This window comes from Haliaeetus albicilla, chromosome Z (genome assembly GCF_947461875.1).
Source record: "Haliaeetus albicilla chromosome Z, bHalAlb1.1, whole genome shotgun sequence".
NCBI classification, from domain to species: Eukaryota; Metazoa; Chordata; class Aves; order Accipitriformes; family Accipitridae; genus Haliaeetus; species Haliaeetus albicilla.
Window position 1 is genome coordinate 11,415,748 of NC_091516.1, and position 25,090 is coordinate 11,440,837.

At 39.2% G+C, this 25,090-nt stretch overlaps 1 protein-coding gene across 7 annotated transcripts in view; it reads left to right on the forward strand.

Moving 5' to 3' along the window:
* MAST4 (microtubule associated serine/threonine kinase family member 4) overlaps positions 1–25,090 on the forward strand; it is a 307,197-nt gene that overhangs the window by 122,660 nt on the left and 159,447 nt on the right. For 3 of the 7 annotated variants that reach the window (XM_069776435.1, XM_069776436.1, XM_069776439.1), the window contains 2 exons: positions 2,819–2,893; positions 21,506–21,537. The exons of 1 other annotated variant lie outside the window; for it this stretch is intronic. In XM_069776435.1, the coding sequence (XP_069632536.1) occupies positions 2,819–2,893; positions 21,506–21,537 (107 nt within the window). The remainder of the gene's footprint in view (positions 1–2,818; positions 2,894–21,505; positions 21,538–25,090) is intronic. 3 more of the 7 variants (XM_069776437.1, XM_069776438.1, XM_069776442.1) reach the window with 1 other exon arrangement.

The following is a 25,090-nucleotide window of genomic DNA, read 5'->3' on the forward strand; positions in this document are numbered from 1 at the left end:
GATCTTTTTGAGTTACAGAGCTGGCCCTGCATGGTGTCTTGCTGAGAGTGGAAGCCTTTTTGTTAAGGAGGGGTAAAAATGAAGTTTTGAAAAGCAGAGTCTTAAGATGTTGAGAAATATTTGCCAACTTGAGTAGAATTGTATTTTCAGTTAAAGAACCCTGTGGATATCTTTTCAGAAATACAAGCAAGTCTATCTTGCATTTGTAAAATATTCTGACTTTTTTTGGAGAAGACTCCCAGAAGGAATTGTGTGCTGGTTCTGAAAGTGAGAAAGAAAGGGAAAGTCTCATGAATTTTCATCCTCTGCCTCCTGTGATTTGGAGTAGGCTTTTGACCCATACCTTCTCCCCATCAGATGCATATCTGAAATAGCTGACTATAGAGTTCATACTCAGTACAGCAGTGAGGGGCTGTAGAAATTGGAAACTTTGTGGAGACACTGAGACAGAGTAAAGTGTCTTGGAGAATAAACTAAATGACAGGTCTTCTGTCTACTGGATATTCAGGAAGTAGAGGATTTTGAACCCGTATCTTTCATATCCTGGAAAAATCTTTGACTGTTGTGCTGTGTGGGATACGGACAGCATTGGCTAAGTATCTTTTGTCTTCTTTTCTTCCTGATTTCAATCACAGTGCTCATGTTCCATACTAATTAAAATTTTGCTTTCCTCTGTACATACTTAAAAAGTGGTGAAGAGAGCACAAAGCCAAAAAAAGAAACTCTTCAGGTTAATTCAAGTTCTTTGACCAGAAACAGTACTGTATTTTAAAACTAGCTTAAAAAAAATGCAGTTACAGGCAAACCCAAGATTTACTTCAGTTTTGGCTGGTTGGCACAATTATTCAGACAGCTTAGTGTTTTGGGACTTCTTCCTGCACTACCTTGTTTTTGTGTGTGTGTGTATGTTAGTAGAAAATGCTCTCACTGAATTCTAACAGAAGCAATGGTGTGTAGAAGTGTTACTGTTATCAGGTTATCACCTGTTAATGTATAAATAGTTCTTTAGATTTTATGGTACTGATGGAAGGATTGAAGGGGGGTTTTTTGGTGTATTTTGGTTTTTGCTCTGACGTATTTTAATTTTAGTTATTATGTGTGTTCTCCCTTTCTCCCAAGACTTAAACAATCTGCCTAAACCATCCTTGTTTCCTGTCTTAATAGTACTTCTGTAATGTTTGTGAAGTTAATAAGCATGTTAATTCTTGTGGTTCCCCTGGAGTTTCTAGAAATGATGGAGTAGATGCTTAATCTTCAGTCCTGTTTGTGACAAATTATCTCCTGAAAATTCAGATGCCATATTTGGTAGAATTCATACAGAAAATTAACTTAGAAGTTTTCTTAATTTTGAAAGCAAACAGAACAAGTGCTGTTGTTTTGGGTGGTTAAAACATTGCAAGGCTGTTTAATTTGAAAGTATGTATTTAGGCTGTCAAGAAGTAGGGATAAGTTGAATCAGTTTCTAGAAAAGCTGTTCACCCTGGTAGGTAAATTCAGAATTTTTCTTAGATGTGTTAGAGTAGCACCTCTTCAGTATGGCTTTGTGATGTCTGAAGAGTATCAATAAGATTTCAGTGAAGGGGAAAGTGTGAATGTGAAAGAGAAACAAACCTTCTCCAATAATGTGCTCTGCTGAAAGCCTGAGAGGCAGGAAGACCAGCTAAAGAAATAGAAATCTGTAGTATTCTTTCCTTTCATTGTAGGAAAAGGAGATACAAATACTAAGTTTTTGCTTTGTAAAATTTCAGATTATACAGTATGGTTATTCATTATATTATTATATGTTTTTGCTTAAACTTTGTATTTGTTTCTAGTTTCAATTTTCTTTTTTTTTGTACTCAAGCAGTTTGGGTATGTGGAAGTAATTTTTTTTTTTTCTTGAAAGGTGAGCAGCTCCATCCATGTAGGAGAAGGTTAGGGGCAGTCTGGTCCCAGTTTTACAGGTTGCTTGGTACTGATTTTAATCAGTGAGCGGGAACCACAAGAAATAGCAAGAAAAGACAACCAAGTGGTATACTGTTTGAAGCCTAGGAGGCAGTCCTCCCTTTGCAGCTCCAGCAAATGAAGGTAGTTTTAAGACTGGCTGCAGTGAGGTATTATCCTAAATTATTTTGCACATGTGATGAAGACTGTTATGCTTCTATTTTTTCACTTGAATGCTCTTTCAAATTTCTCTTTCTAAGAGAAAATGCTTATGTTTTACATGTGTGAGGCTGCTATTTCTCAAGTTTTCTCAGGAAAATGTATTTGTCTCTGCTAGGTAAAAATCTCTAAAACATAAGGTGGTTGATAGACTGTTGAAGCTCTGGATGGAGAATGTGAAAGTAAAAAGTTGTATTTTATTAGAGGAGATGCTGGTCTTTGGGTTAGTGTGAATCCACCTGGGTGGGATGGCTAGTGGGTTGGGTTCTCTTGTATGTAACTTCTTAAATTGGTACAGAAAATGTAAGATAATGTATATACTTGGGAAGAGTGAAGTGAATGGGTTTTTAACTTTAACATGTATCTAGAAATGAAGTAGGCATGTGTACATGTGTGTATGTATGTGTGTTTATTGTAGGCAGTGTCATTAAATGCATATTAATAATACATACACAAAAGCATCATCGGGCTGCTTCTAGCAAAAGCTTCATTTTTGTGATATTTGTACAGTGGTATTATTGAAATTGATTTAATAAAGCTTTTACAAAGTTAGTGAAAATACAGTTCAGTTAAATACTCTCCCTCTCCCTTCTCCAACATCCTCCATTCCATCCCCTCCACGATCCATTTCCCTCCTTTTCTCTGTTCTTCCTCCCCTTTCTCCATTCACTGTCAGGAAGGGACGCCTCAGAAGAGTCATTTCAGCTCAGCACGCCACCGTCAGAGACTAGTGGAACCAACAGCTGCAAAAGTGAGTGCCTTCATTGAAGGACCATTTTTAAAATGGAATGTTGTGTCAGCAGAGTGTTTGTTACTAAAGAGAAGCTCTTCCCTGTGCTTGGTGGGAGATACAGTTACTTTTACTCATCTGCAAGTGGTAGAATCACTCTGTCTCTAAAGGTGAACTTCAGCACTGGAGAAATTCATATTCAAGTGCAGCTGTTGTACTTCCTTTAAAAAGTTGGGGTGAGATTTTTTTTATCTGCAAAGTGAAATAGAAACTGTATGAAGTGTTCTACTTTGGTTTTGTAACTTTGCATGATGTCTGTTTTCTTAAATGTGTGCAATTCATTTGTCTCATTCTTAAAAGGCTTTCACAATAAAAAATTTGGCAGGGATATGGAAAATAATCAAATAGTCTATTATCAAGCTGTGATACGAAGTTTCAGAGTTGAAAAAAAAAGACGACTTTGGCATCAGAAGATGATATTAGCAGATAGTAATAGCAGTACTGGTTAGTTCGTAAGATTGTTCCACCTTATTAGAGATATGTTTTTTGTTAACAGTACACAAAAAAGTTTGAGGTATTCATTGACCATGGTGTTATTATGGAAATTTTATTCTTTAGGCTAATAAAATGCACTATAATGCATATTTTAGAGCATCAGTAACTGTTCAACTGTATCTGGTTTTTGCTACTTTTTGTGAGAGTCCAGCAAAAATGAAACTGTGTATCCGTTACTACCACCTCTCAGAAATCTCATTCTCCACTTTCCTTTAGATTTAGATACTTGCAGAATTGATCACAATATTTAGATACAGCCTTTGATACAGGTTGAAGTAGATCAATGGTAGTAGTCCTGGTCTTGAAAGAAAAGCCCTGGTCTTATGAAAGAAAAAAAAAGTGGACACATGTTGTCTTGTCTTGCATTCTAAATTATGACTCCAGTCATGGTTGTCAGACTGATTCTTTCTGTTGCTAAATGTGTTGACCAATTAAGTATTAGTTGCGTTGACTTTTACTGTTGCAGCTTGTATTGTTTACTCCTTTTAGCCTGTAACAGCACTGTTGATATTAAGCTATCCTTTTGGGGGTCTGGGGAAGGGCATTTGAGGAAGGGCCGAGACCAATTGTACGAGGTTCAACAAGGCCGAGTGCGGGTCCTGCACTTGGGTCACAACAACGCCATGCAGCGCTACAGGCTTGGGGAAGAGTGGCTGGAAAGCTGCCTGGTGGAAAAAGGCCTGGGGGTGCTGGTTGACAGCCGGCTGAATATGAGCCATCAGTGTGCCCAGGTGGCCAAGAAGGCCAATGGCATCCTGGCTTATATCAGAAATAGTGTGGCCAGCAGGAGCAGGGAGGTGATTGTCCCCCTGTACTGGGCAATGGTGAGGCTGCACCTTGAGTACTGTGTTCTGGGCCCCTCACTACAGGAAAGATGTTGAGGTGTTGGAGCATGTCCAAAGAAGAGCAACAAAGCTGGTGAAGAGTCTACAGCACAAGTCTTATGAGGAGCAGCTGAGGGAACTGGGGTTGTTTAGCCTGGAGAAAAAGAGGCCAAGGGGCCTTATCACTCCCTACAACTATCTGAAAGGAGGTTGTAGTGAGGTGGGTGCTGGTCTCTTCTATCAAGTAATTAGTGATAGGACAAGAGGAGATGGCCTCAAGTTGTGACAGGGGAGGTTTAGATTGGATATTAGGAAAAAATTCTTTACTGAAAGGGTTGTCAGCCATTTGAACAGACTGCCTAGGGAAGTCGTGTCACCATCCTTGGAGGTATTCAAAAAACACGTAGACAAGGCACTTCAGGACATGGATTAGTGGGCATGGTTGATGATTGGACTTGATGATCTTAAAGGTTTTTTCCAACCTAAATGATTCTATGATTCTATGATTTTGGGGGTTACAGATGCAAAAGTGATTGAAGTATATATTAAAAAAAAAAAAAGAATTAGTTAAGTAAGAGCAGAAATTAATGTTAAGTGAGTCTGTACTGTTTCTTAAGGAGCCCATTCTCTTGAAGAGCCACTTTCTGTGTGCGTTAATGTTACGCTAGAATCACTCCAGGTAGTTACCTCAGTGTGGGAGGCCAAAGGAAAAATGGATACTGAAGTGCAATTCTGTGGACATAAGCTGTGCTAGCTTTTGCTCCCTCCTCTTACCTAGTTTTCCAGCAGTTTTCCACCATACCCCAGTGCCCTATTGTACCCTTCATGCACCTTGTAAAAGGTAGGTGTGCTCTCAAACCTCAATCTGGTAGCTGCAGAGCAACCTTCTCAGTATTTGCACTTCTGTTTTGTTTGGGACAGAAGGACCAGAAAGGGTCTTGCTTGGTGTTTCCAGGGCCCTTAGCCACTGCTCTTTAGTCAGTGTCTTTGCTGCTTGGCAGACATCCTGATGCACTGGGAGCAAGTCAGTTGGCAGCTCAGCGCTGCGGGATAACCAGCCCAGCATCTAGAGAGGGACTGTTATCACAGACCACATCATTCTTCATGTCTCCCCCTACAACCATTGTCAGCTGCTTCAGAATGACCATCTGCTTGGAAAAGACTCTTCAGCACACAGTAGGAACATAGCTTTGGTTGAGTGTTTTGTTTTGATTAAAGTGTGTCTGTAGGGAAGAGAAAGGAGGCAAGCAAGAAGCACTGCTTCATTGCTAATGTGGTCTGACAGAAGAGAAAAACTGCAAGTTCATGTTTCCAGGGGCGTGGACCAGCCTGCAGATCACCCACCTAATCCCTTTTCTCACTGTCCATGCAAGAGAATGGTGAAAACCTGGAACAGTAGTCTTCTGAGTCCTGTTCTTTGAGAATCTTTCACTAAGTGGGTAGTATTTCCACATGGCAATGCAATAAAACTAATTCTGACAGGCACCTGCACCCATCTATGCTGACAGCCCTTCCCTTCCTCATCTCCGGTACACACTCCTCAGTGAAGAATAGCTGCCATGCTTTATGTCCTAGATATATATGCCTTTTTTTTTGCCCACCACCCTTGCTATGTTCTTGGAATCAACTGCTACAGCTGAAACAACTACTTTCCTGGTCTGATGAAGTAACTTGAGGTAATAATTTCTGCATGTTTCCCACTCCTTCCTATGTGCCTTTCCCTTCTTTTGTGCCTGGATCAAACTCAGGGGCTTGGCCTATGTGCTTTTGCCTCATACTTCTTTAGGTCTCAAGTCTGGGAAGTCATGTTCACCCATGATCAGACCACAGTCAGAGTGACCCAGCTGATGGAAGGTAGGATCTAGAATAGGCCTTGGCAGCTCGACAGCTGTCCTTCAGAAGGAAGTTTTGGAGTAGGGGTAGTGGCTTGTGATTCTGGGACAAGGGGGGCATAGGTTGCTGCTTTGCATGAGACAGGCCCTGGGAGCAGACATGAGAGCAGCGAGAGGGCTGTGTTCAACACCTTTGCTCAGGACTTTTGGAGCTGTACTGTACTACTATTCTGTGAACTGAGGCTACTCAAGGGATGAAGACAAACCTGTCCTGCAGCAGGTGCTGCAGCTAGTTGTGTGCTGGTGGGAGGAGTAACCCAAGGTTACCTGAGCAGATCTGGCTGGGGAGAAGTGTGGCACACAGCATTGTGTAATAAGCAAGGGTGATACACTGTGTTCTTCAGAGCCTCATCTGTGTTCCAAGGGCATACTTCAGGCAGTGTGAGATTCTCAGTATTTGCCATTCAGATCACTGTAAAAGCAGAGTAGGGAAGTGCTCTTAGCACAGAGCCTCTGAAAGACAAACTCTGTCTTTCCCTTGTACTCCTGCTTGCACTTCATGAACTACAGTTTGCTGGCAGACTCACCTGCAGACTGCTGCAAGTCAGTAGGAGTATCACCAGAGTCCTGTCACCCTTCTTCCTTCCTGTTGTGTGGCATTAGGGACCCTTACCAGTAGTTGCTGTGACAACCTGACCAGCACTCTGCTTGAAGGAATCCATTTGCAATGTGGCTGATGAAGAAAGCCCACAGCTTTCTCTTACAAAGTTGTGCATCCAGCTGGAAAACTTGGGCTCTGGTCATCTCAAAAGGCAACAGCAGTGCAGCCTGTCTCCAAGCCCTACCAAAGAATTAGCCTGCATACTCCATGTACCTCCGCAGACACACCTGCTGCACTGCCCTCTTGGCAGCCCCCTCCAACACTTGGGCTCGCAGGGCATTGATCATCCATTCTTGGGGACCAGGGAAGCTGTCCTGATCAAGACTAGGAGGACAGGGGTGAGAGTCAGCTGTGCAGGTAATTCCAGAGTAGGAAGCTGTAGAAAGGCAACAGGACTGGCAAAGCTTCTCCAGCACCTTGTTCTGTCACACTCCTTGGTCTGAATTTATTGCCTCAGGAAGAGCAGCCAGTTGCTCCTCGAGGTAGGGGTAGGTGCACAGAAGCCACCAGTCTCATGGTCTTATTGCCATCCTAACGCAGGAGCTACTTTGCCTGCTGCTTTTAGACTGAAGATGGTAAATTGTCATCAACAAACCTGACATGCCTTACTTAAAGCTCTTTGATTCAGCTCTTTCTAGTTTAAAAAAACACAACATAACAAAACAGAAAAAGCCAAACAACAAGAAAACCCAAACCAAACAAGCTTGTTACTTTGAAATGGTATGTTGTCTCTTGGCTCTATAAAGACTGGTGGGATCTCTTTTATTGCTTTTGCCTTCCTGTGCAGCAGCTGTTTGCCCAGGTGGCAGGATGTTATGGAAGCCCAGGCTACACAGCTTGCAGACTGTTGCCTTTATCAGGGACACTGTTTGGGGGTGGGGGAAGACCATCAAAGACCAGTAAAGGAATACTGGTTTTGTGCTTAGCAAAGCATCCTGGTGGACTTGTAGGAGTGTTTCATTCTGCATGTCTGGTCCCTAGGTTTCCTGCGTCTGGCTCCTAAACTCATGGATATGGGAGAACAACTGGTTTTGGGAGACCTGGAAGCAAGGCAGTGCATCTCATGAAAGCAGCAGCAGTGATTCAGAGGACACTGGGGTACAATTCGCCCAGAAGATCCTCCACCTATGGTCAGCTGACTATAGGTGATTCACCTGCATCTTGGCATGCATTCTGCAGGTTGTCCTGGGCCCGGATGAAGTGCATTTGTGGGTTAGTGATTCGGGTGACTCAAAGCAGCAAGGGACATGCTGTGTTGACTTCTGATGTGGAGGCTAATGTTTCCCGAGGGAAGAGGATCTTGGCCTGTCCTGGCAAAAGGTTGTAGAGTTTTAAAGATACACTACTGTGAACTTGGCCAACTATGAGCTTGTGTCCAACCTTGTGATTGGTTATCAATTTGATGCAAATCAAGGAGAGCTGCACTTCAAACAATGATGATGAGCCTCTTCTCTGTAGATTTCTCTTTGGATCTCAATTTTAGGGCCTACAGCTAGTGATGGTTCTAGGTTCCTAGATTAGTCCCATCTGTGAAACCTTGTATCTTCAGTCTTTTTTGGGTCAAGCTTGGAAGTGGTTGGGACTGATACCTGCATCTGAGAGAGGAAGTAATAAAAATGTTTTGAGAGAGAGAACTCTTGTTTTCTCCAGGTATTGGAAGAAATATTTCTTTCATCCATTCAGTACTGATTTGACTTGTGTCACATTTTGGGCCTGGAAGTGACCATTTGACAGCAGAATGAGCAGCAACAGGCAGTGGCAGGAGTATTTAGTATGCTTAACTAAGTAGTGCTAAACAGCTGCTGAAAGACCTTTGAAAAGGACCTTTGAATAGGACCTTTATATGTTTGTTGGTGTAATCACAGGGTGTGCAGAAAGTAGGTAAAATCAAAGAGCATAGCCAGTAGGTTGAGGGATATGATTATTCCCCTCTAACTGACACTAAAGAGATGCATCTGAAATAACTACATCCAGATTTGGCCCTCTGGTACAAGAAAGATGCTGGAGTTCATGATGTACAGGGAAGGGCTGAGGAGCTAGGTTTGTTCAGTCTTGCAAAGGCTGAGATGGGATTTAATGGCTGTCTTTCACTACCTAATAGATGGATACAGAGCATCATTCACAGAGGTGCACTGCAAAAAGATGAGAGGAAACACTCACAGGTTGCCAGAAGAGAAAATCTGAATAGATGGAACAAATTTTTCTCAATGAAGGTGTTTAAGCGTTGGAACAAGTTATCCAGAGGGCTCCATCCTTGAAGGTACTCCAGACTTGACTGGCAAAGGCCTTGAGCAACCTGATCTCACTTTGAAGTTAGTCCTGCTTTGAATGGAGAGTTGGACCAGAGGTCCTTTCCAGCCTGTTATTCTGTGATCGAAGGATGTGGTGCTTGCTGCATGCTAGCGTCTTCCTGCTCTGTAGTGATACAAAGCTCTCAAGTGGCCTTTTCACTATAGCATCTTCTAGCTGATAAACAGTGTAGATGGTACAAAAGATGCTGAAATATTGTAGATTCTAACTAGTCTGCTTTGAGCCACAAAGCAGGGTTTGTTCTCAGACATACATAAGAACAGTATAGATATAGTTGCTACATATCTCTTTTGCTGTATGTGTTACATTATTTGGTGGTGCCTTGAAATAGAAACTTAATTTAAATGGTTACTGGGTAATTTGTTTGCTAGAACTTCTTGTGGGTAACAAATACAAACACAGGTAGGCAACGTTAAAGAAAGTGCTGCAGGAGTAATGAACTGAAGGGTGAAATAAAATACTCATTTATAAAGCTGGGTAAGGTAACAGTCAAATAAAAATCAATTTGATATGGGAGCATGGAGGTTGAGAAGGAGTTATAAGGGAAAGCATTCAGACTATTTTCAAACTCTTGTTGTATTTCAATACATAGTAAGAATAAAGCTGTATTCCAGATAGGTTGCCAGTATAAATAGGGAACACTAGCAGTTATAAAGATTACTTTGAATTTTGTGAGCTTGGAAAAAACACTGATAATGAATCAAATGAAAAATTCTAAGCTGTTTGTGAAGAGAGAGGACATTTCAGCAGAGATAGAGTTTGTTTGTTTTTAAGTCATTCTGGTGTCAGTACCTTATCAATTCGTTACACAGCACGGTAATCTTTCCTCAACTCATACTGAACAATTTCTGCAGCATCTGTAAAGAAAGATTTAAAAAAACAGACTTTCTTGCTTAGGAAGTAATTTCTGGAGTTACAGTAGTCACTACTGTGCATGTTCTACTTTCTAAGTTGATAAAAATTTTCTAGAACTGTTTTCTTCTCTGCCTACCTCAGTGACTTATGACTTGTAAAGAAGTAGTTTGCTGTTGAGAACTGTGTCTGCACCTGCTAAACCTAGACTGAAGGTCTTAAGTAGGTGGGAAGCCTCAGTAAAAATAATTATTTACTTATGGCTGTCAATAATAAATGGCTAGATGGATCAGATGCATTGTATATCTTTCTAGGCTACATCTTAAGTATGTTCTAAACCCACATGCATTCTTAGAACTTTACTGCTTGTTGCCATAAACTCAAATTGAAGAGTCTACTCCAAGAGTAGGATATTACTGTAATTTGTTTATCACAGGATCTGCTCATTTAAAAAAGAAATCATCCAGTAGGCAAGGGAGTGCAGAGAAAGAAGTACTATTCCCTAGCACTCCTCTCTGGCAACAGCTGATAGAAGTTTGATTTGATGGCCAATTGATTGCTAGAAAGTTATGTTTACCAAAGGTTAGAGAGTCTGGCAGACATATAAGTAGAAGCAGAAGATCGTTTGCAGTCAGGTATTACAAATGGATCCGCTCTTTGGCAAGTTAAGGTTGTCTTTCTTATAAAATTAACCTCCTGAACAAGTCAGTCAGTAGTGTAATATTCATTGTACTAGATATAACCTACCCCAAACAAAATAAAACCAAAACAAAAATAAATGCACAGTACTCAGTTTTCTCCTTACTAGAACTTCAGTTTTGTAAAAGGTAATACCAAGTTATAATTAGATGTTTGCAGCTGTTACTTCAAATGTGTGGCCTCCATCTCAGTGATGCTTGCATGCCTTCCAATTGATTAAAAATAGAAATAGCTGTAGTAGAAATAGTATTGGAAATTGTTTGGCTAGCATAAATGCTAGTATGTGTGTGAAAGAATATTACAGAAATGTAAAGTTAGTCTTAAGATATGGTTAAATTAGTGGACATACATCCTCATTTAGCTGTGGGACGTCTGCATAGTGTGGGCACAAAAAAAGTGGTGGAGTGGGACCAAACTGTGGGCTAGAATTTGAAATGTTTACAAGAACTGGGGCGGGGGGGAAACCAGTGTTGGGAGGTATTTCAACCATACCGAGATAATATTTGTGTCATCAAAAAGGGCATTTTTCCCCCAAGAACAATTTTATTCTGCATGTACTTATCTTCACTAATGAAATTACCACAGAAAATACACTGGTGCTTTCCTGTACTTGAGTATCTTGGTGACGTGACTGCAGGAAAGGTGAAAGCTGCTGGAATTAGCCTGCCAGATGACTCACATAAATCAGTATAGGAACTAGGAGGAATTTTTTATGCTATTCCCTATTGCAGACTCTGTTCAGAATTGGGTTGCCTCCTGCTGGCTTAAAAACAGCTAGAAAGTGTAGAGAAGAAACTATAGTTGGCTACTGTTTAACTTTTGTTTCATGGTGAACAGATGCATAACTGATGGTGTTTGTCCTAGTCCTTTTTTTATCTTTTTGTTTGTTTGGTTTTTTTTGTGGGTCTTTGAGACTAGTCACACAAGAAATCTCTGTGCCTTTGGAAAGTTCTTCCCATTAATTAGTAGATATTTCATGACAGAAACTTGCAGACAAACATACTAGATAGAGTTATAAATTCAAGTAACCTTCACTTATCCTGTTAGACCTTATTAAGGCAGTATAAATAGGATTATCAGTCAAAGGTAAAAGGGAATTTAAAAAATGTAATGCTTGCACAAAGTTAATACAGTTGCTGATGTGATTTACTGTAGTTTGACTTGGAACAATCCATCTGCCATATTGGACAAGGAGTGGGATGAAATTGGCTATAAAATGGCAATAAACCAAAAGATTATCTGGGTCCTAATCTCAACTTACCTAGAATGTTAGTCGTCTAAACAAAAACTATAAAATATACCTGACTTTATTGCTAGCAGACACAGAGAGACCAAGTAATGGTATAAATTGTGGAAAAGGATTTATCACTGTTACATTTTTGCTTTCTTTAGGTAGGTAAGAAGGATTGGCTGTCCACTGTGATTTTTAGCTGAAAACCTTGCCTAGACTGAAACAGTGAGTTATTTCATGTCAAGAGTTCACAAATTCTTATACACAGTGGTCCAGCACTGGTCTAGTAATTTGCATTGTTTTGTCAAGGGTTTTTCCAGTGAAATTGTCAGGATTAAGAAGCTGGCATTGTGCCTGAAGGTGGTCTTTGCTTCCTGCCTGCATCAGAGTTTTTAGGCCAGTGACTAATGCAGCAGATATCTGTTGTTGCACACATTTTGAGACTTTCATATGAAAATAAAAATAGCAGACTGCTAAAGTTTGTGTTATGATCCCTTTCTGATAAAGAAAGGAATACTTAAAAAAAAGCATTCAAATCCCGAAAGAAAAATTACCTTTTCCCTGCAGTGGATACTCAAAATTGAGATTGCAGCCAATTAGAGAACCTGGATAATGTCAGCAGGGAGAGCAGTGTAGTATCAATAAGGATCATGGGAATTTTGCCATATTGTCTTTGGAGAGGTTGAAATAAATTTTTCTTCCTTTGGTGTGTTGACTAGTAATTGAAGATTCATGCAACAGCTGGTGGTGAGGGTGTCCTCTTGCCTACCATATAGGAAGCGGAGTAGCGACAGTAGCCTTTTGCAATTCAGCAGCAAGCATGGCAAAGAAAGAGACAAGGTAGGAAACATGTTGAGAAGGCTGATGAAGAGCAATGTTTAGGTTTATAATAGCGACAAAGACAAAAGATCATGAGAATGTGGCTCCCTATGCTAGAATGGGCTCTCCTTTAGGAGTGGCAGATGCTAGTGTGGATCTTTGAAAATTTTCAGGGCATTTAAAGCCCTGTAGGAAATAAGCGAATTTCAGCTTGTGAAAGAAACATGTGACTACAGTTTTGAAGTAAAAAAATAAAGTGTTCATTTTGACTAAGCTGTTTTCATAAATGGGGTTAATATTTACCTTGCTGGTCTCCGAAGAGTCTCAATTTTTCCAGTGTGACCCTTGCCCTAGAACTGGAACCTTTCTTCCACATCAGTAGAGTATATTATCAGTAAGCTGAGAGGTCAGCTGAACCAATCAAATTTGAATTTATAAATACTGATTAAAATGTCAACATTAAGCAAAATCTCTAATTTTAAGGCCTTTAATTTCATAAGGGGCAGAAGATCTGCAGTCATTAACAGAGCAAATATAAATTAGCCTTTTTCTGCAAAAGAGATATTTCTGTTGTCTGCTGAAAGCAAAAAGGTAGTGTTTTGCTACTGGTGTTCCATGTGATTTTGTTTGGGGGGAAAAGTGAGTTATTTGCACCCTTTGATCCTTGCCTGCCTAAAATCTTTTCTTTACCCTTGTGTGTGAAGAGCAGCTGCAGAGCTGAGCTCTGTGAGTCCTAGAGTAGGCACTATGGGCACAAGAGTGCCTTGGCGAGACTCTTGTGACTCCATTCCTCAAGTTAACATGGCTTAGAACTTTGTTCCAGTGTACTTTTCCCTTTCAGCATACATAGTCTCTTCCATCTGATGATTGTGAATGTGTCAAGGTAGAGCAAGGCCTATTTTTGGTAGTGGTAATCAGTCTTGGAAAAAAGAATAAATATATTTGAACTTTTTTTAGCCCCTTCTATCTTGTGCAAAAGGACTAACAAAAGCCGTTGCAATCAAAGCCTAAATGTAGGCAAGTCTCCTTCTGCTGAAGGCAGGCTTAATCATTTTGTCTTCTAGTTACCGATTTCAACAAAGTTTAGCAGCAGCTGCTGAACATACTTATTGTGTAATACAAAACATTGTATAATACAAAACATGGTCTGCAGCTGGGAAAAGGAAGGCAACTAGATTCCTGTGGCCGTAATGGTCTGCAGCAACTGTATTGTCAAGAAGTGCCAAAGCTGGCCACTGTGTGCTGTGGTGTTCTTTTTTCTTTTGCTTTTTAATAGTAAGCAAAATCCTGTGTAGGTATGCCCTTATAAAAACCACTGCTTTCTGTTTGATGAAAGAACCTAGAGAATGAAACAGAACCTAGAGAAATCCTTGGCTTTAGCTGAAGTGGATTCAGGGTTTTCCAATTCTGGTAAGCTGTATTATTGTTTATATTTGTTCAGCTGAACAGTTGTACTGGCAGCTGGCATTTATGTCTTGTGTGATTTTTTTTTTTTTTTTCCCTTTTCCTTTTATAGCACTCTTAAACTCTAAAGGTGGGAATATTCGTGTGAACTTGGTAGCTGGAATCTGTTTGGTGTTGGTGTTTGAAACACTTTGTGGTGCATGCATTTTCTCCATTAGTCATGTGGTGATGTGGTACTTTGCCAAGGGGTGAAATAGACTGTACAACAGCAAGTCAGAATGGAGTGCGGATTTTCTAACACTGTGTTAGATGAATGATTTTGTGTACTTTGAGGTGGAAAGTTCATTCAGAATGTTCACACTTTTTTGTTAAAGAAACATGGTTATTTATTGATTTTTAAAAAGTTGAGCTAAGAATGTAACATGGTAGGCAACAAACAAAACCTAAAGTAGTATTTTTCTACTGTATTTTAACAGGAAGTATTTGAAAGAAGTAAAGATCAGACCAGTAGAAAATGAATACAAAGATTTACTGAGTTAATGTTGGCAGCAAATTGCTCTCTTTCAAAAGGGTTTGTGCTTCTCATTACAGGAGTTTTCACCTTTAATTATAGTAGCTACTTTCCAAATAAGCATTATTTTTGTAAGGAAGTAGAGTTGATGTGTTCTGCCATTGCTGCTTTTGGCTGAAAACTTGAGATATAGCAGAGATAATGTTATTAAGCATAGTCTGAATAATTCTTAACTGCATTATTCTTTCTTATTGACCAGTAGGTTACTGAGAGAGTATTTGGTGGGTTTTTTTTGTTGGTTTGGTATGTCCCTAAAGCATCCAGTATTCATGGATTCAGGTGGTGTAGATTAGACATGCCAATAAGGACTTTTTTTTTTTAAATTGGCATTTCTCCTCCTCATTTTCTGTGTTGGTGGATTTTATTCCCATAAAGGGTATGTTTGTAGCACTTTTGATTACTTTGTTTCTTTTTTTTTCCCCCTAGCCAAGTCAATTTCTTTTTTTTTTTTTGTCTTTCCAAAGTAAATAAAGAGATTATACTCAAAACTTCTTCCAGTGACTGACTCCTGTAGTATCCCCTCTTTTCAGAGAGTATCTTTGACTACCAGGCATTAATTTAGAATTTCACTACTGTCTCTGAAGAAACCATTGTGATATTTTGTCTACTTAAAAAAACCAAAGCTACTTACAACCTATGCATTCTGATGTAGGAGTTGTTCTTTGATTTCTGTTAATTTATTTCAAAATTTAGTTGAGTGTCATTTGTATTGTATCTCTTAGTGTAATTATTTCTGAGCAAGTTCTTTTGGTTGATGTTATTGCTGATCCCGTAACTGGAAAGACTTCAGACTATAGTGTGGTTTGTAGGAAAATCCTTACTGTTAATGCATGGAATCACTGAAATATTTCACCTTCTTCCATAGAGATTGGTGTTTTTTAATGCTAGAAGAGAGTTTTGTAGAAGAATACTAGGCAAAGTAAAACATACTTAACTGCTGTTTACTTAGTTGAGTCTAGTCTGTTATAAATCTTAATGTTGTATCTGGTTCATCTACAGAAAAATACAAATAGATTATTTAAATTGCTTCTGTATTGTACATGATAAAGCAATCAATTTCTTTTTATTGTATGTTTTTTATATGTAGCCTGTTAGGCATTCTTTTTGATCCAGTTAATTTGCATTTAAATTGATAACGCCTAGCTTTAAGTAGGCACCTGGGTATTCCTTTTACATCACATTTCAGAACCCATAGAGCTGACGGACAGGTATGTTTCTACTTTGAAAGATACAGTCAGCACTGCCTGTAACAATAGCAGGGAAGTTAACTGAGGAGATAAAAATGAATTGTATGGAACACAGAATATTGAATTAGACAAAATGTGACCTTTTCTGGTTACATCTGAGCTTAAGTGCCTCTTTACTTTTACAGTATATCCCCTGTTAAAATCTGCGGTAGTTGTTGCCAATTTGTGCCTTCAAGTTCATTATTTCCAACCTTTTTTTTAGTGTTTAGGGATGTGAGGATGGTAAGTTATCATGCAGAATAACATCTTTCTACGTTGAAATGGACAGTTAAAAATATTTAAAAGAAGCCTTGTGTTCTATGCCAAGGAGTGTTCTGCAGGTGACATGGGAGAACTGTGAATGGAGTGTTCCCTGAGTAGCAGTGACTACCTTCCAGACCTTGCCCATGCAGAAGTGGCAATTTTTGTTCATGGAAATGCTTGTGAAGAGATGACCTTTGACCTAATTGATGAAGGTACCCACTAAGCAAAAACCCTGGTGAACTGGTGGCTGCGTCTGGATGACTAGAAAGAATATGAAAGCCTTCAGCTGAAAGGCAAAACATCAGACTTTACCATAAGGCATTAATAATGCCAAGCTCCTTGGCAGCCGGTGTGGAAAGACAGTGATGTTGACTGGGACTTACGTTACCAGTGAAGAAGGTATCGGTACAGTTTTCCTGAGAAAAGTGAATATAGAATTGCATCTTGGACAAGCCAGTTCAGACTAGGATTGCTGAGAAAGAGGTGGTCCAAACACAAAGTCAGTTGGGTCATCTGGAAGGGAGAAAAATTTTATAGTTATAACTGATTTGTAAGAAATCAGATCCGAGTGAGAACACCTTGACTGACAAAGAAAGAGCTGAACACCTTTCTGCACCTTTTTGAAAATCAGTTAATCCTGTCTTAAACTGGAAATTTTAAAGTTGATAGCCACTCCTAAAATTCAACTCTAGTGTTAATAGAAAACCATTTCTGAGGCAGAGGCTTACTATTCTTGGAACCAGGAAATATTTTAAGTTGCAAGAACAAAGGACAGCTCTGACAGAGAAACAACATTACAGCAGGAGAGACACATTTGGTGTGAGACACTAACACTCAGCATTTGAGGTGATTGATCTGTCTCCACACTGAGCCCCTTGGTAATGTGTGCTGTGAATCTGAAGAACTGAATGTTGGCGAAGTTGGAAGCAATCAAATAAAAAGCATAACCTGCCACTGCCCCGCTTAGAAGGTGTTTAGAATGGATTGATAAAATGGCTTGATACATTAATCTTATAAAGAGGTCAAGATTAGCTTGTAAAATCCTCTTGCACAGTGCAACCCCTTTCCCTGATAGATCAAAACAATCCTATACTATGTTACTTGCCCTGCTTTTTTTCCTTATTCCCAAATCCAAATGCAAGATCTGCTGTCATCCCCCAGCTTTTCTTCAGCAAAAAACGTAGTAATTACTTAAGAAGAAAATCATTCCAGTTCATCCTTCAAAGCAGTTACTCTTGCTGTCAGTGATTATAAGAAGGTGAATTGTGTGCTGATTTTTTTTTTCTTCCTACTGTTACTAATGCAGTGTTAATGTTGCAATGTTAACCTATTCTTAATGCAGTGTATTAGGATCTAACACACTTTACCAGAAAGCTCTCGGATCCTTACAGCCTATAATGGGTGAGTAGAGCAAAGATGTAAAAAAGTCTCAATCTCAGACTGAAGACTTCCACAGCTGAAGAAAGCATTGCTGAAATTTGTCTTGAAACGGTTCATTTTTTTAGGCTACTTCATGGACAACTGAAAATTGTGAAAGATAAGACTTTTTGAATATTTGAACATCACAATTGTTGTTGGAAGGTGAAGCAAATTTACTGTGGTACTAAAATCAACCCATATTGGCAACATTAGATGCGTCTTTAGCAGCTTATGAATGTGTCAGCTTTTTATTGATTCTTTAAAATTGAACCCGGCAACAAGCAATAAGTTAATGGTATCTTTTCTTCCTCCTATATAAGGGAGAAGATTCAATATTTTAAATTTTCTGTAATTTGCTGGTAATATTTACAAGAAATGAGATGAAGTTAGTGTTTTCTAAGTCACCTCTGTCGTTTAAACCTTTTTATATAGTTCTGTTATTTAAACCATGTTTCTAGTTAGTGGGGTGAAGACTTTGACCCAGAATAAAGTTCAGTGTGCTTTTTTCAGTCAGTGTGGTTTTTTTATGAGGCTGAATATCTGCACTCTGGTGCATTGACTGAACTTTTCCATGCTGTAGTGTCTTATAGATGTGTAGGACCAGAGGAAGAAGCATAATTACTGAAATAATAAAAAAGCATCTGTGCTTGTAAAACCATGTTATTTATAGCAAAATGCACAGAGTGTGGAGTTTGAACTGATTAGTGATAGCTGCAATTAAATTTAATACACATGGGTCTTAATGCAACATCACAGCAATTTGGCACAGCTTGCACAGATCTCTTAAACCTTAGGCAAGGTTTATTATGTCTTCAGACCATGGTTTTTGAGACACAAAGGGCTTCAAGGGCAGGAGTCTCTGGTCCATTAAGTGTTCTTTGAGCTATTGCAGTGGAATGAGACAGCTCTAAAACCAGCCCAACTCAAACTGGCCAGAGGAGGATTCCATGTAGGGCAAGGGCAAAGAGTGTAGTGTTGTCCTCTGGGGCAGAGCTGGTGCCTGAGAACCATGCAGAGTGGTAGTGAAGGCATCTTTTTCTCTTTTTAATACTCCAGGGGCTTGCCTGCTAAGTACGTGATCTGAAAGTCTTGACGTCATGAAGTTTTTACCTTCAGCAGTCCATATGTGTTGGATGCTGTGCAGCGGAACTAGGACAGCTGGTCTTTTGAGGCTGTTTTGTTGAGGCTTCAGAAAGGACGCAGTGTAATAGCAGAAAACTCTGAAGTCATTACAGGTCATTTGCAATGTTAACGGATCTGAGCTGGAGGGTTGCAAGTCTGAAGAGCTGAGTGATTTTTGGTATGGTATCATTCAGTGCTTCCCTACTTTCAGTGGCTGTGAGTAAAACAGCTGGGAGAAGCAGAGTAAAAGTGGCATCTTTAGCTTTGGAATGGTACAGATGATTTTTAGGTACATAGGAGATAAACGATTTCTCTAAGCTATAGGCTAGCCCCATGTAGAGCTTGTTTACACTTTTCCCACCTGCTTTGTGTAGACCCAGCCGTGGAGGTCTGGTACTGTACTGTTGGAGTACATGGAGCTCTGTACTACTACAAAGCTAGCATAATGTTGGTGAGCCTTGTCTGCAGTAAGAAAGTCTGTATTGACATAGCTGATAATCTGATACTTTCTTCAGGCTGTGCAAAAATCTTTGGGGCAGGTGAGTCCTAAGTGACACTAAAAAATCAAGTAGGAGTGTAAAAATTCTGCCTAATCCAAGACAGAAAAAACAAGCTTCGATTTACTAAGTTTTGGTGGTTTTTTTTGTCTTGGAGATACTCAAGCTGGAGAAGCATGAGAGAAGTGACCTTGCATTTTAACATCAGTGCTGTGATATATAGGAAAAATAAGGATATAGATATTATCCAGAAAGGATATTTGTTTTATTTCATTCCTTGTTTTGTTTGTTTCTGTGTATACTGTTTTAAAATCAAGCCTTACAAAAGCTTTATTTGCAATGTTTTGTAAATCTTCCTCTATAAATTACATACCTGAGGTTTTGGTTCATTTTTTACTTTGTAGGGGGAGATCTTGGCAGTTCTTAACATACTTACCAGCAAGTTGTTACAGTGAATCATCTCTTATTCTGTAGTGAGTAGTGCTTCAGGATGGCATGCATGAGAATAGGCCAAGAGATTAATGTGACTTCAGGTGTCTACAGAAGGCACTCCCTGTCATTCGCTGTGCTGTTATAATGATAAACTATAACCAAAACACTCTGATTTAAAAAAAAAAAAAAAGAAAAAAACTACCTGAATCATAAGAAAAAAATTTGAAGTACATGTTGCACCTCTGTTAAATGGGATGCAAAACCAAGTATGATTCTTGCTCATACATTTTGGCAGTTTTTCCACAGGCATTGTCTGCTACAGTTTGACAGTGCCTAGTATTACAAGTAAAGTTTTATGTTAGAAATAGAACACAATGGCATTGTAAATATTAAAGAAAAAAAACATACAAAGGGAAGTACGTGGGTTCTAAATTGCAGTTACATTTTGTTCATGATGAATGTGACATTTTAAATTTAGGGGAATTACTCAGCTTCATAATGCAACATTGTATGCAGGTGTAACTTCTTTTGTATGTAAGCGCATGTTATGCTAAAAGGTGTTGTTTCAAATTGCAAATTCTGAACAGTTGCTGGAACTTCCTAGGAAGTGCCAGAATTTGTTACCAAGGCCCCTAATTCTGCTCTCCTATGCCTTTGCGTTATGATCTCTAATTACATTGTTTCACACTATTTTTTCCTGCCTCATTCAGTGAACAGGATGGGTGGTGCTCAGGAATGGAGCAGCTACTTGATATTTTAATCCTTATCATTGAGTTAGCAGCCTGGGCTTTATTTACTGCACACCATTTAAAAGTCTGTAAAGAATACGTAATTATTCATTCCCTTATGGGCTTTTCTAAAGTGCCTGGCTGAACTATTTTTATCCATTCAATTGTATTTTCATGTGCATTTTCTGGTCAATACCTGTAACTTTATGTGCTATATGAAATAGACACATGTGCACACATACACAGCATACATATGTGTATATAAATATATTTTTACTTTTTAAACAGAATTTTGTCATTATGCCCTTTGATAACTACTAGAATGGAAACTGAGTGTCTGTTACATACTTTAAAACAGCCTTTCATGTGCACATTGAAAGTAAACATAAAATACTGCAATTGAGTGACTAAAGACATCCATCCACATAGCTTGACTCATTCTCATATGTAACCTTGTCTTTCGTGATGCTCTTCAACTTTATGTGTATCTCTCTGTGTATTCTTCACATCAGACAAGTTGTCCCTTTGTTTAAACACAGGTGGTATTCCCTGGTGGACATGACTGCAAAGAAGACTTAACTAATGTAGCATTCAGAATATAAGTTCATGTGAGAACTGGAAAAAAGTGAGGGTAGTTGAACACTGGAACAGATTGCCCAGAGAGGTTGTGGAGTCTCCATCTTCGCAGATGTTCAAAACCCAACTGGATGTGGTCTTGAGTAACCTGCTGTAATTGGTCCTGCTTTGAGCAGGTTGAACCAGAGGATCTCCAGAGGTCCCTTCCAGCCTCAGCTATTCTGTGATTTATACAATGCAAGATAATCTACTTGTACTTAGCATGTCTTTGTCACTGACTCTTGCAAATTTTAATACTGTTAGCAATGCATCATAGCTCTGACTGTAAGGCTTTTCTAAAACATCCCTCTGTTGTTTGAAATATTTTAATATTGCTGCTACAAAAAGGCCTAGACTTTTACCATTGCTAATGTTAATATTTCAAATAAGCATGGAAGGCAACAAATAAAAAATGGTGCATGTAAAATCTGTATTATTTATTGTAGTCCAAATACCCCACTTCTATCTCCCTGCTACTGGTTGGATGGGAGGATTACAGTACTTGTCTTAAAAAGGCCACTTCTGTTTAAAATGTTTTATTCCTAATATAGTGTAACTTTTTTCTGTTGCAGAAGGAGTTGAGCCTTCCAAGGAGAGGAAGTTTGTAAGTAGATGGAAGTTTTTTCTATTGCGCTCACAGTATAGTATGTAGTTTTGACAGTTTTTGAGTAGCCTAGTCTTCTTTTCAGGGCAGTTAAAATGAAGGTTAAATGTGCCAGCTGACCTGCCTTAAAATACATATAAAGAAACTAAGATTGTAAATGAAAACCTATGGGTTGTGCAGTGACCTTTTTTATGCCCATCCCCCTCTTCTAGAGGAGCTATTATGAGGGATTTCTAAAGTGACAAGAAGTTCTTATATTGAAACTTTTGTTTTGTATTGAAGATTTCTCTTGTTAAAAATCAAGAAAGAAATTTGGTTTCTTCATGAATAATTGAAACTTGACATGTAAATAAAACTGTTTCCTTATGAAATTCTGTGATCAGACCTGTGGATGAAAAGGTAGGAACAAAGAGTAGGTGAGTTCAACTAAATTTATAGGGTTGTTAAGCTACTATTTTGATTAATGGAAGTAAAGAATGTATATTCTTATATAAATTGTTACAGAGTTAGAGTAATACGAACTCAGATTATGTGTGATTTAGTTGTGCTTTCCTCAGATTTCTGTACCTTGGCTTTGTTTTCCTCATGTTTTTGAGCTGTTTGGTTTTAAAGCTTGTATTTTTATTTGTATCTGTTTTGTTTCTTGCTCTTCATTAGTAATTTATTGAGAAAGTATTGGGATAAGAACATGGCAGAATATCTTAACAACAAACTCTTTTCAATTACTACTTTCTTTCAAAAAATACTTTAGGACTATAAGGCTATCACTGTACTTGGATAAGCTTGTGTTAGTGTGACAACACGTGAATAAAACCCTAAGCCCTTGCACAAAAGGCCAGATATTTGGTTTTATTTTTCTGTACTTGTTTTCAACTTGATAGTGCTGTGTATCTTTTGGTGATAGTAAGGTTAGGTATGTGAATAACTGAAACTGTAATTGCAGGGAAAGTGCTGTTAAGTGCTCTGTTGTTCTGACTTATATGCATACCAGAAGTCTGTACATTGTAGGACATTCGCTGACTTGGAAAAGACTTTGTTGTTTCTTGTTCTGACACATGAAAAATCTTATACTAAATAGTGAGGAAACCAATTATTTAAGAAAAGTCAAGAAAATATAAAACTAATTTCACATCAAGTATTTGATTATTGCAATGATAGAGAGAAAAACAGTTAAGGGGAATTTATTTTTGATGCCTTCTTTTGGTGCCCTTGCTGCTTCATATTAACCTGAAACTGTTGTATGGGCAAAAGACTCCCTGTGTTGAAGTTAATGGCTAAACTCCTGTTGACTGCAGCCAGAGCAGTAAGTGGCTCTTGAGGCTCTTTCTTTGCCCATAGCCATGACCTTGCTTATTCTTGCTATGAAGTTTGACATTGAAAGTTACTAGATATTTTTCTCCAAGTATGAAAAATGGTTGCAAAGCAATCACCCCAATTGCATTCATATACATGTTTTTATAGCTGATCACTGAGATGTAAGTGCATATTCTGTAATGTTGCTAAGACTTTAATAAAGTATAGTAAAGGAATAACCCCTTGTCAGCATAGTCATCTAGTTATTAAAGTGCTTAGGATTCTGCAGATGGTATTTTAAAATATCTTTAATACTGCTATCTTAGGTAACAGAGCTCATAGTGGTGAGGTTAGCAAGGGCTGTAGCATCAGGGGTTGTGTGTGTGTGTGCCATGTTGGCTGCTCTATTTGCAAGTCAAATGCATGTTGACATGAAGACTGAATTTCAAAATGTGAGAGGTCCTGTGTTTTTATTGCCATAAGCATCTAGAGGTCCTGAATGGCTTCAGGTAGGCATGCCACTTCGTCTTCTGGGGCTTCGGAGCCAACGGCATGCCAAAGACGCAGCTTTAAGCAGGCCAGGGAGAGCTGGTTCAGGGGTGGTCAAGTGGAGCGGCTTGGAAAGCGAGGTTTGGGTTGATGAATGACTGATACTGATTCCTCTGCCCCACCCCCCTTCTTTGAAATGATCTCTTATTCTCTTATATGATACAATTAGAGGAGGAAAGGAAAGAGGGATGCATGAGGAAAGGTGTCTTGCTTATGGTTTGCCATGTGTATGTTTCAAAGGGCTAGTGTGCAAAATATTTAAGCTTTCTTTTATACCTGTTGCATTGGTTTTTATATCTATTTTAGACAGGCTACCAGCTTGACCGTACAGAGTTGTTTTCCGTATATATGCAGATAATTTTTAAATAGTTCTTCTCTGACAACGGAAAGGAGGCTGCTGATTATGTCTCAGTGGGATGGGATATGGTATATATGATAGGGTTATACAGAAAGGTGGGTATTTGGCAGGAAGCATAGTGAGTATGCTTGTTTTAACAAGCTCTGGTCAGGTTTGTTGTTATCTCAACCCTTCATGCCCCACGTTGGGCGCCAAAAAGGACTGTTGTGGTTTAACTTTAAACAAGAGCTGAACCACATTCAGGAGTATGCTAATTCCTAGCAGTAGGGCTATCTACTCTAGATGATTTGAAAACAAGTGGTGTTTGACTGAATCGGAATACCAGCCTTTCCCTACCTATTCTGCTGAACCAGTCAGAGCTCTTGGACTTGCCTAACTATGTGCTCAACTTGATGCCAGAAGCGGTACTTGTGTATCTTTTATTAAGTTGATCAGATATGCAGTGAAAGAGGGTGATGCTGACTTACTGCCAGCAAAACCATAAGCAGAGGAGTCTACCTGTGCAGTAGCTGTTATTCCAAGTTCATGAGCAGTGGCATCCATTCCAACACAGTGTGTTACCTGCCTCAAGTTGGCAATGCTTGTTTACTTGTTGAACCTCATCTGCCATTCGTCTGCCAGGGGTACCCTCATTGTGCCATTGGGCATATACATTCTTGCCGTATGTGGAGTTACTCCACCTAGTAGATGACCTTTTGATCTAGCTCTGTGGCTGTCAGCCTAAATGCCCAACTGGCTTCCCGTAAAAAACATGCCCTCTGTTTTCACTGACGTATTTATGTTACCATTGCTCAGTCCAAATACAGAGATTTCTCTGGAAACCGGCAGCTTCCCTGCCTTTTGTTACACGAGATTCAGCTGATGTAAGGGGCAGGGTAGTATGAAACTGTTTCTTGATTTTGAAATAGAAGACTAAAGATTAAGGCCACAGTGGTGGCAGAAATCAAGAAAGAATCTATAGGGGTTGGGAAAGGAGGCATGGGGAATGTTATGTGCTTTGGGGGGAATGGTGAGAGGGGATTGAGGACATAAAGTGAAGGAAACTTGGAGAGGGAGAGGGCTTAACTTTTCCACTCTTCCCTACATGGTCTGTGGCTGTGGGGCCTCATTTTGGATCTCATGAAAGAAGTTAAGCTTTCTGTGGGCATCCTACAATTAAAGCCAATTCTGATTTTACATAGTTGTTATACAGCATCTCCTAAAGAATGGAGACAAAAAAATGTTAGAAGGTTGAAGTTAACTTTAGCATAGTTGGCATAAACTGAGATAAGGGCTTCTGGTTGAGAAAGAAGTGAGCTTTTCCATCCTCAGAGCACCCCCTGGCTGTGCTGGCATAAGTGCTTGTGTGGACAC